At 27.5% G+C, this 13,796-nt stretch overlaps 2 protein-coding genes across 4 annotated transcripts in view; one reads left to right on the top strand and one right to left on the bottom strand.

Annotated features, from left to right (window-relative positions):
- LOC103842894 (protein SPIRAL1-like 3) overlaps positions 1-13,796 on the bottom strand; it is a 209,522-nt gene that overhangs the window by 74,834 nt on the left and 120,892 nt on the right. The window lies entirely within an intron of this gene.
- Positions 1,621-3,614, top strand: LOC103843655 (chaperone protein DnaJ). 3 transcript variants are annotated; one of them, XM_033285274.1, is made up of 8 exons: positions 1,621-1,888; positions 1,995-2,061; positions 2,329-2,409; positions 2,499-2,574; positions 2,772-2,845; positions 2,948-3,021; positions 3,106-3,160; positions 3,255-3,614. In XM_033285274.1, exons 2-8 carry the CDS (start codon positions 2,002-2,004, stop codon positions 3,303-3,305), a joined length of 471 nt encoding a protein of 156 aa, XP_033141165.1. In that variant the 5' UTR covers positions 1,621-1,888; positions 1,995-2,001; the 3' UTR covers positions 3,306-3,614. The 3 variants fall into 3 exon arrangements, with proteins under 3 accessions (XP_033141165.1, XP_033141190.1, XP_033141213.1); XM_033285299.1 differs by having other exon boundaries at positions 1,628-1,888; positions 2,332-2,409; XM_033285322.1 differs by lacking the exon at positions 1,621-1,888 and having other exon boundaries at positions 3,106-3,149.

Genomic DNA, 13,796 nt, shown 5'->3' on the forward strand with positions numbered 1-13,796 from the left:
GTATGGTTTTTTTCTTTTGTCTTGGAAACTTTGTTGCTCTACTGCCTTTATGGCTTAATAACATTCCGCGTTAAAAGAAAAAAAGATAGACAGTGCGTTAAGTTCTTAGAGAAGAGTTCGTACGGATCCGTCTATCTGTTCAGTTCAGTGTTGTACACAGCAGTGAAGGCCTAACTCCATCCCATGGAAACAGCGTCTACACACGGGCACGCTTCTGTCTGATTTCATGTACAGAAGAACATTGTCTGATTATGCTCACCAGACGACGAGTCACTGGCGGCGTCATCAGCGTCACGTCACGGCAATTGTTTTTCTCCATCGATAACTGATTCGCAAGGTATGAAATTCTTTACTAACTATTAGCTTAATAGAAGGAAAAAAAAAACATATTTTGTAAGGTATATAAGATAAAAGTTTTTGTTTTGGTCAAAACATTATTTTCACTTAACTTATTTAAAAAAAAAAACTTTTAAACTTTGAGAGGGAAAACTCTATATTACTTTAATCGATATTGAAAACTTAATGTGTAATTTGTCAAAACAAATAAAAATATTACATCCTGTCTTAATTGATCGTTAGAGATTGTATGATTCTTTTGTTAACACTTATGATCATTTAGTTCTCATAATCAATCTAGTAATAAAACAGTTTTCCCTCTCTCTGGTATTTCCAAATTTTCTAAAAAAACTCAATGCCTCACTTGCTTTTTTGGTTTGTTTTTATTTCCTGTGATTCTTTTGCTTGTTTATTTTCTTCCATGTGTTCGTTGCTTTGATATTGGACCTGGTGGAAGGGATGAGAAGTCTGATTTGTTAGGAGATAGAGAAGACCATCTGATCCCATCTGCTTCCCAGGGTGAATCAACCGTCTTCTTCAACAAGATGTAAGCTAAACAATGCTTATTTAAAGATTATAGTTACATGTTTCTGAAGATTTGTTTGGTTCGTTTTGGCAGGAAAGGTGACGTGACTATTACTGCTATCTTGAAGAATTCAAATCAGGACTCAGGAGATGAGGGGAAAGAGGCTGTGTTCAGTCTTTAAAAGCCTATGAGGTGTGTTCTATCTATACATATTAGTCTTTATTGATCACTGGATATTCTCTATTTTCGTTGCTTTGCTTATCAGTTTTTTTTCCTTTACAAATTGCTACCACTTCTTGCTGAGACTAAAATAATAGAATGAAATATTTTTCCACCGTGAGGTACAATAGGTAACAATAATAAATTATTTTGGTCCACTATAAAAAATTAAATGATTTTGTTAGGTCTTTTGGTTTCCCGAAGAAGACTCAACCAAACCAGGACACGCAACAACTCTGTACATATGAAGACGAAGCGCACTAAACAGATGAGAAGAACTGAAGAAGTCGGTTTTGTAGACTGATATGCTTAAACATAAAGTGTGTGTTTATGTCTATCTTTAGCTCTCTCTTACTCATGTTCGTTATATATATATATATATATATATACCATATCAGCAAGCAGCTGAAAAGTTTATTCATATATTTAAAGTTTTCAGATTTTGATGTCGAAGTCGAATCACTTGCAAGTTTAGAAGAAAGGGTACGAAATCAAGTGAAATAAGAAATGATGTTTATTTAAATGAGTGAAGGGATATGTTCTGTGGATACACCAAAGTTGAAATCAAACCGTAAACCGGATTGGTCACACTTGGTATAACCGATTCTTCATGCAATCGGCTAGCTATCTTCTTCAATCAACGTTACACGGTTACACCTAACAAATAAAAGCTACACTTCTTCCTAATCACAAAAAGAAAGAAAATAAACTGAAAAAAAAATCAAAGCGAAACCACAGATTCGATTGATATTTTGCTGCTGAAATTCCATTATTTTCTGGAGAAAAATAAAGGAATAAAAGATTTCAGTATTTTCTCTGCCATTAGTTTGATTTTTTCCGAGGAAACAAATAAGAAAAAGAAAAATCTGCAGTCCTTTTTACTCATTTATTGCTGTTTATTTTCTTTAATTAGATGATGTATGAAGAGATTGTTCCTGTGTTCGTCTCTGCATCAGATGGAAGATAACAATTCTCCCAAGGTACAAACTAACTTTTTTTTGTTTGATTTGGCTATAGTTGTTTCTGTTATTCAATCTTGATTGTCATATAAACTATATATTTCTGAAAAAAATTGGAATGGTGAGGAGCGAAACGAAATGAAATTCATAGATGATTCGTTGTTGTTATAGAATATATCGTTTTTTTTTTACTATTCTCTTGAGTGAAAAGTTCAGATAGTTCTTGTTTGCTGGAAAATATGAGTGATCACTAATATGAATTTGATTTACTCTGATTTTTTTGGGAAGAAGGATTACTATAAGATTCTGGAAGTTGATTATGATGCAACTGAGGAGATGCTCAAACTGAGTTATCGGAAGCTTGCTTTGGTTAGTAATTATAAACTCAAATTTGTTCATTTTGGTTTAGCTCTCAAGTTTGATTAGTAAAGTGTTTTGAGATTCTTGCCATAGTGCAGAAGTGGCATCCTGATAAGCACAATGGTGATACTATGGCTACTTCAAAGTTTCAGGAGATCAATGAAGCTTATAACGGTATACTCATTTTCATATATATATATATATATAAGTTCACTTCGATTGCTTTGTCTTTGGATCACTTGTTCAATGGATGAAATTTCTTTTGAAATAAAACTTAAAAATAAAATATAATTTTTCAAATCTTAAGGTTGAAAAGGGGTTAGTACATCAATATATTAATGTAATTTGCTTTGTTCCCTTATTCCTTGCAGTGCTAATGGATCCTGATTTACGTTTTGAGTATGATTTAACCGGAATATACGAGATTCACAAGTATACTTTGCGGGTATGAAATGTTTGTTACATTTTAAGTTACCCAATATCTGTTTGGATGCTTTGGCATTATTAGTAATGTTGAGATATGTCTGATTTGTTGATATTAACGCAGGAGTATCTGGCTAGGTTTAAGGGAATGATACTCACTTGCAATGGACTAGGCATCAGTCACTCCTCATCACCATGGTACCTACCTCTCTTTAGCTCAAAACATTTTTCTCTGTTTGCTTAACCCGTCTTCATCCAGACCAAACACCTTGAAATATGCAGGACACAACAATTGGCGGAAGGCAATATCACTACAGATGAGCAAGGTTTCGATCTGGTTTACTCCTTTTTTCCTATACACTCGTTTACTTTATTACCAATCAATATAGCTTGATGCAATTCTTTCTCACTTCTTACGTTTTCTTTAACAGGCTTCTGTATCAACTGAAACTGAAACTGAAACTGAAACAGAGCTTAAGTAACATTTGATCTTGAAACTCAAATGGCATTATCATTCGGTCTTCCACAAATTTTGATCAGGAGCTGTAATACAGAGGTGTATGCTTTTTATGTCTACCCCCATTCGACGATATAACAGCTTTTTCAGGATGTTTATGTTTTAGAAATATGATGGTATTACACAATAAGAAGAAAACATTGTGTCTAGTCAATGCTTAACCTTCATAGATTTTGTGAGTTAGGCCTTTACTCTGTGTTTGTATTATATGGGTTATACTCAGTGAAGACTTCAATCTTCGGATATTTTTATTATACAAGCATACTTACTCAAATGAATAAACTAAACTAATGGAAATTAAGATTATATGTATTGTGAAACATCATTTTATCATCATAAAATGAAAAGAGCATAGTATATTAATGGTTTCGGAAAAAGAATAGCAGAGTGAAATTATCTAATCACTAAACAAAAGGTTAAAAGGTTTCTAAAGCAACTTTTAGTGTTCATTGTCATTTCGTCCATTGAATGTGCACTAAAGTTTTCAGTAAGTCATGCTTTGTATCCACCGTTGAATATGCTTCACAGTTCACCATCACAATGTTGTTTTTCCCTTTTTTACTTGTTTTTCCATTGTGGTTTTACATGAAAATAATTACATGCAAGAAACCTTTATCTTTCACAAAAGAATAATTCTTTATCATATTTTTATATGCTTTCTTGATTGAATGGTAGATGAATCAGATGCTGTCAGGTTACTTTAATGGAACAGGTTGCGTTCTGTTTAAAAAGTTGCTAGGAAAGGCACTTTTGATTTACTTTTTTTTTCTCCGCTGTATAATATAATATAAAGTTAAAAACAAAATATCTCAGGTTTCAGGTAAAAAGAAGTACGGTGCAATCGTACTGCAGCCACGGAACAAAAGTCCAAATTACCTTTAGCTTTTATTGTGTTAAGTGTGTTGTCCATTACTCCATTGTTTAATCATTTTCATCTCTTCGTCTTTGCTTTATCAATCAAACCAAGTATTTTCGTGCCTTTTCTTCTTTCATTATCTGAGTATACAAGTTTTATATCCAACATTCAAATAACCATCTACGGATTACTAAAATCAAGATAACCCAGAAAATGTGTTTGTATATCTTTCTGATTGAGCTATTGTCCACCGTCCTTACGAATATATTGAGTTTTTAATAAATACTTTATATACTGAAACTTATAATCTTTAGTGTTGTTTTAAAATTTTAAACCATATACTACATTTGTATTAATGTATGCTAAACTCTCTTTCATAGTACACGAGCATCGTTCAATTTTTTTAAGAAATTAATTTAGTAAAATTTCATGAACTCTATAAATTAATGGACTAACCATTATAAAATCGCTATTCTATAGAGAAATAGAGACAACAAAGATTACAAACCTCTTTGACCATCATCATATATTAGTACATGAGTCAACTATGCATTAAAGCGATATTGTTATATTTTTTGAATTTTTCTCAAAATCTATGTATTAACCCCTACAAAAATATTAAGTTTTTGGTAAATACTTTATATAGTGAAACCTATAATTTTTAGTGTTGTTTTAAAATTTCTAACCATATTCTACATTTGTATTAATGTATGCTAAACTCTTTTTCATTATAAATGAGCATCGTTAAATTGTTTTTATCATTTAATTTAGTAGAACTTCATAATACTCCCAAAATCGATGGAATAACCACTATAAAATCACAATTTTCTTGAAAAACAGAGATAACAAAGACTCCATACCTCATTGAATATCATCATATGTTAGTGGAGAATGTAACTATGCATTAAAAAAAATTGTCATATTTTTTGAAATTTTCTCAAAATCCATGTGTTAACCCCTACGAAAATATTGTGTTTTTGGTAAATGTTTTATATACTGAAGCCTATAATCTTTAGTGTTGTTTTAAAACTTCTAACCATATTATACATTTTTATTAATGTATTTTAAGCTCCTTTTCATTGTATATGAGAATCGATATATTTTTTATCAATTAATTTAGTAAAACTTCATAATACTCCCTAAATCAAAGAAATAACCACTATAAAATCACTTTTTTCTTGAAAAATGGAGACAACAAAGGCTCCAAACCCCTTTGAACATTATTATATGTTAGTGCGTGATGAAACTATGCATTAAAACAATATTGTTGTATTTTTGAAATTTTCTCAAAATCTATGTACTAACCCCTACAAAAATATTGAGTTTTTGGTAAATACTTTATATAGTGAAGCCTACAATCTTTAGTGTTCTTTTAAAATTTTTAACCATATTCTACATTTGTATTAATGTATGCTAAACTCTTTTTCATTATAAATGAGCATCGTTAAATTGTTTTTATCATTTAATTTAGTAGAACTTCATAATACTCCCAAAATCGATGGAGTAACCACTATAAAATCACAATTTTCTTGAAAAACAGAGACAACAAAGGCTCCACACCTCTTTGAATATCATCATATGTTAGTGGAGAATGTAACTATGCATTAAAAAAAATTGTCATATTTTTTGAAATTTTCTCAAAATTCATGTGTTACCCTACGAAAATATTGAGTTTTTGGTAAATGTTTTATATACTGAAGCCTATAATATTTAGTGTTGTTTTAAAATTTCTAACCATATTCTAAATTTTTATTAATGTATTTTAAGCTCATTTTCATTGTATATGAGAATCAATATATTTTTATCAATTAATTTAGTAAAACTTCATAATACTCTCAAAATCAAAGAAATAACCACTATAAAATCACTTTTTTTCTTGATAAATGGAGACAACAAAGGCTCCAAACCCCTTTGAACATTATTATATGTTAGTGCGTGATGAAACTATGCATTAAAACAATATTGTTGTATTTTTTGAAATTTTCTCAAAATCTATGTATTAACCCCTACAAAAATATTGAGTTTTTGGTAAACACTTTATATAGTGAAGCCTATAATATTTAGTGTTGTTTTAAAATTTCTAACCATATTCTACATTTGTATTAATGTATGCTAAACTCATTTTCATTATAAATGATCATCGTTCAATTGTTTTTATCAATTAATTTAGTAAAATTTCATAATACTCCCAAAATCGATGGAATAAGCACTATAAAATCACAATTTTCGTGAAAAATGAAGACAACAAAGGCTCCATACCTCATTGAACATCATCATATGTTAGCGCAGAATGCCACTAAGCATTAAAACAATATTGTCATATTTTTTGAAATTATCTCAAAATCCATGTGTTAAACCCCTACGAAAATATTGAGTTTTTGGTAAATGTTTTATATACTGAAGCCTATAATTTTTAGTGTTGTTTTAAAATTTCTAACCATATTCTACATTTTTATTAATGTATTTTAAGCTCATTTTCATTGTATATGAGAATCGATATAATTTTTATTAATTAATTAAGTTAAACTTCATAATACTCCTTAAATCAAAGAAATAACCACTACAAAATCAAAATTTTCTTGAAAAATGGAGAAAACAAAGGCTCCAAACCCCTTTGAACATTATTATATATTAGTGCATGATGAAACTATGCATTAAGACAATATTGTTGTATTTTTTGAAAATTTCTCAAAATCTATGTATTAACCCCTACAAAAATATTGAGTTTTTGGTAAATGTTTTATATACTGAAGCCTATAATCTTTAGTGTTGTTTTAAAATTTCTAATCATTTTCTATATTTTTATTAATGTATGCTAAACTATTTTTCATTATAAATGATCATCGTTCAATTGTTTTTATCATTTAATTTAGTAGAACTTCATAATACTCCCTAAATCGATGGAATAACCACTATAAAATCATAATTTTCTTCAAAAACAGAGACAACAACGGCTCCATACCTCGTTGAATATCATCATATGTTAGTGGAGAATGTAACTATGCATTAAAAAAAATTGTCATATTTTTTGAAATTTTCTCAAAATCCATGTGTTAACCTCTACGAAAATATTGAGTTTTTGGTAAATGTTTTATATACTGAAGCCTATAATCTTTAGTGTTGTTTTAAAATTTCTAACCATATTCTACATTTTTATTAATGTATTTTAAGCTCCTTTTCATTGTATATGAGAATCGATATATTTTTTTATCAATTAATTTAGTAAAACTTCATAATACTCTCAAAATCAAAGAAATAACCACAATAAAATCGCTTTTTTTTCTTGAAAAATAGAGACAACAAAGGCTCTAAACCCCTTTGAACATTATTATATGTTAATGCGTTATGAAACTACGCATTAAAACAATATTGTTGTATTTTTGAAATTTTCTCAAAATCTATGTATTAACCCCTACAAAAATATTGAGTTTTTGGTAAACACTTTATATAGTGAAGCCTATAATCTTTAGTGTTGTTTTAAAATTTCTAACCATATTCTACATTTGTATTAATGTATGCTTAACTCTTTTTCGTTATAAATGAGCATCGTTAAACTTTTTTTATCATTTAATTTAGTAGAACTTCATAATACTCCCAAAATCGATGGAATAACCACTATAAAATCACAATTTTCTTGAAAAACAAAGACAACAAAGGCTCCATACCTCGTTGAATATCATCATATGTTAGTGGAGAATGTAACTATGCATTAAAAAAATTGTCATATTTTTTGAAATTTTCTCAAAATCCATGTGTTAACCCCTACGAAAATATTGAGTTTTTGGTAAATGTTTTATATACTGAAGCCTATAATCTTTAGTGTTGTTTTAAAATTTCTAACCATATTCTACATTTTTATTAATGTATTTTAAGCTCCTTTTCATTGTGTATGAGAATCGATATATTTTTTTATCAATTAATTTAGTAAAACTTCATAATACTCTCAAAATCAAAGAAATAACCACTATAAAATCATTTTTTTCTTAAAAAATGGAGACAACAAAGGCTCCAAACCCCTTTGAACATTATTATATGTTAGTACGTGATTAAACTATGCATTAAAACAATATTGTTGTATTTTTGAAATTTTCTCAAAATCTATGTATTAATCCCTACAAAAATATTGAGTTTTTGGTAAATACTTTATATAGTGAAGCATACAATCTTTATTATTGTTTTAAAATTTCTAATCATTTTCTATATTTGTATTAATGTATGCTAAAATCTTTTTCATTATAAATGATCATCGTTCAATTGTTTTTAGAAATTAATTTAGTAGAACTTAATATACTCCCTAAATTAGAGGAATAACCATTATAAAATCGCTATTTTTTTGAAAAATAGAGATAACAAAGCTCAAATATTTTTGAATATCATCATATATTAGTGCAGGATGCAACTATGCATTAAAACAATATTGTAATATTTTTTGAAATTTTCTCAAAATCCATGTGTGACCCCTACGAAAATATTGAGTTTTTGGTAAATGTTTTATATACTGAAGCCTATAATCTTTAGTGTTGTTTTAAAATTTCTAACCACATTTTACTTTTTTATTAATGTATTTTAAGCCCTTTTTCATTGTATATGGGAATCGATATATTTTTTTATCAATTAATTTAGTAAAACTTCATAATACTCCCTAAATCGAAGGAATAACCACTATAAAATCACGTTTTTCTTGAAAAATGGAGACGACAAAGGCTCCAAACCCCTTTGAACATTATTATATATTAATGTATGATGAAACTATGCATTAAAACAATATTGTTGTATTTTTTGAAATTTTCTCAAAATCTATGTATTAACAACCCCTACAAAAATATTGAGTTTTTGGTAAACACTTTATATAGTGAAGCCTATAATCTTTAGTGTTGTTTTAAAATTTCTAACCATATTCTACATTTGTATTAATGTATGCTAAACTCATTTTCATTATAAACGATCATCGTTCAATTGTTTTTATCATTAATTTAGTAAATTCCATAATACTCCCAAAATCGATGGAATAACCACTATAAAATCACAATTTTCTTGAAAAACGAAGACAACAAAGGCTCCATACCTCTTTGAACATCATCATATGTTAGCGCAGAATGCAACTAAGCATTAAAACAATATTGTCATATTTTTTGAAATTATCTCAAAATCCATGTGTTAAACCCCTACGAAAATATTGAGTTTTTGGTAAATATTTTATATACTGAAGCCTACAATTTTTTAGTGTTGTTTAAAATTTCTAACCATGTTCTACATTTTTATTAATGTATTTTAAGCTCATTTTCATTGTTTATGAGAATCAATATATTTTTTATTAATTAATTTAGTTAAACTTCATAATACTCCCTAAATCAAAGAAATAACCACTATAAAATCACTTTTTTCTTGAAAAATGGAGACAACAACGGCTCCAAACCCCTTTAAACATTATTATATGTTAGTGCGTGATGAAACTATGCATTAAAACAATATTGTTGTATTTTTTGAAATTTTCTCAAAATCTATGTATTAACCCCTACAAAAATATTGAGTTTTTGGTAAACACTTTATATAGTGAAGCCTATAATCTTTAGTGTTGTTTTAAAATTTCTAACCATATTCTACATTTGTATTAATGTATGCTAAACTCATTTTCATTATAAATGATCATCGTTCAATTGTTTTTATCAATTAATTTAGTAAAATTTCATAATACTCCCAAAATCGATGGAATAAGCACTATAAAATCACAATTTTCGTGAAAAATGAAGACAACAAAGGCTCCATACCTCATTGAACATCATCATATGTTAGCGCAGAATGCCACTAAGCATTAAAACAATATTGTCATATTTTTTGAAATTATCTCAAAATCCATGTGTTAAACCCCTACGAAAATATTGAGTTTTTGGTAAATGTTTTATATACTGAAGCCTATAATTTTTAGTGTTGTTTTAAAATTTCTAACCATATTCTACATTTTTATTAATGTATTTTAAGCTCATTTTCATTGTATATGAGAATCGATATAATTTTTATTAATTAATTAAGTTAAACTTCATAATACTCCTTAAATCAAAGAAATAACCACTATAAAATCAAAATTTTCTTGAAAAATGGAGAAAACAAAGGCTCCAAACCCCTTTGAACATTATTATATATTAGTGCATGATGAAACTATGCATTAAGACAATATTGTTGTATTTTTTGAAAATTTCTCAAAATCTATGTATTAACCCCTACAAAAATATTGAGTTTTTGGTAAATGTTTTATATACTGAAGCCTATAATCTTTAGTGTTGTTTTAAAATTTCTAATCATTTTCTATATTTTTATTAATGTATGCTAAACTATTTTTCATTATAAATGATCATCGTTCAATTGTTTTTATCATTTAATTTAGTAGAACTTCATAATACTCCCTAAATCGATGGAATAACCACTATAAAATCATAATTTTCTTCAAAAACAGAGACAACAACGGCTCCATACCTCGTTGAATATCATCATATGTTAGTGGAGAATGTAACTATGCATTAAAAAAAATTGTCATATTTTTTGAAATTTTCTCAAAATCCATGTGTTAACCTCTACGAAAATATTGAGTTTTTGGTAAATGTTTTATATACTGAAGCCTATAACCTTTAGTGTTGTTTTAAAATTTCTAACCATATTCTACATTTTTATTAATGTATTTTAAGCTCCTTTTCATTGTATATGAGAATCGATATATTTTTTTATCAATTAATTTAGTAAAACTTCATAATACTCTCAAAATCAAAGAAATAACCACAATAAAATCGCTTTTTTTCTTGAAAAATAGAGACAACAAAGGCTCTAAACCCCTTTGAACATTATTATATGTTAATGCGTTATGAAACTACGCATTAAAACAATATTGTTGTATTTTTGAAATTTTCTCAAAATCTATGTATTAACCCCTACAAAAATATTGAGTTTTTGGTAAACACTTTATATAGTGAAGCCTATAATCTTTAGTGTTGTTTTAAAATTTCTAACCATATTCTACATTTGTATTAATGTATGCTAAACTCTTTTTCGTTATAAATGAGCATCGTTAAACTTTTTTTATCATTTAATTTAGTAGAACTTCATAATACTCCCAAAATCGATGGAATAACCACTATAAAATCACAATTTTCTTGAAAAACAAAGACAACAAAGGCTCCATACCTCGTTGAATATCATCATATGTTAGTGGAGAATGTAACTATGCATTAAAAAAAATTGTCATATTTTTTGAAATTTTCTCAAAATCCATGTGTTAACCCCTACGAAAATATTGAGTTTTTGGTAAATGTTTTATATACTGAAGCCTATAATCTTTAGTGTTGTTTTAAAATTTCTAACCATATTCTACATTTTTATTAATGTATTTTAAGCTCCTTTTCATTGTGTATGAGAATCGATATATTTTTTATCAATTAATTTAGTAAAACTTCATAATACTCTCAAAATCAAAGAAATAACCACTATAAAATCATTTTTTTCTTGAAAAATGGAGACAACAAAGGCTCCAAACCCCTTTGAACATTATTATATGTTAGTACGTGATGAAACTATGCATTAAAACAATATTGTTGTATTTTTGAAATTTTCTCAAAATCTATGTATTAATCCCTACAAAAATATTGAGTTTTTGGTAAATACTTTATATAGTGAAGCATACAATCTTTATTGTTGTTTTAAAATTTCTAATCATTTTCTATATTTGTATTAATGTATGCTAAAATCTTTTTCATTATAAATGATCATCGTTCAATTGTTTTTAGAAATTAATTTAGTAGAACTTAATATACTCCCTAAATTAGAGGAATAACCATTATAAAATCGCTATTTTTTTGAAAAATAGAGATAACAAAGGCTTCAAATATTTTTGAACATCAATATATATTAGTGCAGGATGCAACTATGCATTAAAACAATATTGTAATATTTTTTGAAATTTTCTCAAAATCCATGTGTGACCCCTACGAAAATATTGAGTTTTTGGTAAATGTTTTATATACTGAAGCCTATAATCTTTAGTGTTGTTTTAAAATTTCTAACCACATTCTACTTTTTTATTAATGTATTTTAAGCCCTTTTTCATTGTATATGGGAATCGATATATTTTTTTATCAAATAATTTAGTAAAACTTCATAATACTCTCTAAATCGAAGGAATAACCACTATAAAATCACGTTTTTCTTGAAAAATGGAGACGACAAAGGCTCCAAACCCCTTTGAACATTATTATATATTAGTGCATGATGAAACTATGCATTAAAACAATATTGTTGTATTTTTTGAAATTTTCTCAAAATCTATGTATTAACAACCCCTACAAAAATATTGAGTTTTTGGTAAACACTTTATATAGTGAAGCCTATAATCTTTAGTGTTGTTTTAAAATTTCTAACCATATTCTACATTTGTATTAATGTATGCTAAACTCATTTTCATTATAAACGATCATCGTTCAATTGTTTTTATCAATTAATTTAGTAAAATTCCATAATACTCCCAAAATCGATGGAATAACCACTATAAAATCACAATTTTCTTGAAAAACGAAGACAACAAAGGCTCCATACCTCTTTGAACATCATCATATGTTAGCGCAGAATGCAACTAAGCATTAAAACAATATTGTCATATTTTTTGAAATTATCTCAAAATCCATGTGTTAAACCCCTACGAAAATATTGAGTTTTTGGTAAATATTTTATATACTGAAGCCTACAATTTTTTAGTGTTGTTTAAAATTTCTAACCATGTTCTACATTTTTATTAATGTATTTTAAGCTCATTTTCATTGTTTATGAGAATCAATATATTTTTTATTAATTAATTTAGTTAAACTTCATAATACTCCCTAAATCAAAGAAATAACCACTATAAAATCACTTTTTTCTTGAAAAATGGAGACAACAACGGCTCCAAACCCCTTTAAACATTATTATATTTTAGTACATGATGAAACTATGCATTAAAACAATATTGTTGTATTTTTTGAAATTTTCTCAAAATCTATGTATTAACCCCTACAAAAACATTGAGTTTTTGGTAAATACTTTATATTGTGAAGCCTATAATCTTTAGTGTTGTTTTAAAATTTCTAACCATATTCTACATTTGTATTAATGTATGCTAAACTCTTTTTCATTATAAATGAGCATCGTTAAGTTGTTTTTATCATTTAATTTAGTAGAACTTCATAATACTCTCAAAATCGATGGAATAACCACTATAAAATCACAATTTTCTTGAAAAGCAAAGACAACAAAGGCTCCATACCTCGTTGAATATCATCATATGTTAGTGGAGAATGTAACTATGCATTAAAAAAAAATTTCATGTGCCCTACGAAAATATTGAGTTTTTGGTAAATGTTTTATATACTGAAGCCTATATAATCTTTAGTGTTGTTTTAAAATTTCTAACCACATTCTACTTTTTTATTAATGTATTTTAAGCTCTTTTTCATTGTATATGGGAATCGATATATTTTTCATCAATTAATTTAGTAAAACTTCATAATACTCCCTAAATCGAAGGAATAACCACTATAAAATCACGTTTTTCTTGAAAAATGGAGACAACAAAGGCTCCAAACC

The sequence above is a fragment of the Brassica rapa genome, chromosome A01 (genome assembly GCF_000309985.2).
Source record: "Brassica rapa cultivar Chiifu-401-42 chromosome A01, CAAS_Brap_v3.01, whole genome shotgun sequence".
NCBI classification, from domain to species: domain Eukaryota; kingdom Viridiplantae; phylum Streptophyta; class Magnoliopsida; order Brassicales; family Brassicaceae; genus Brassica; species Brassica rapa.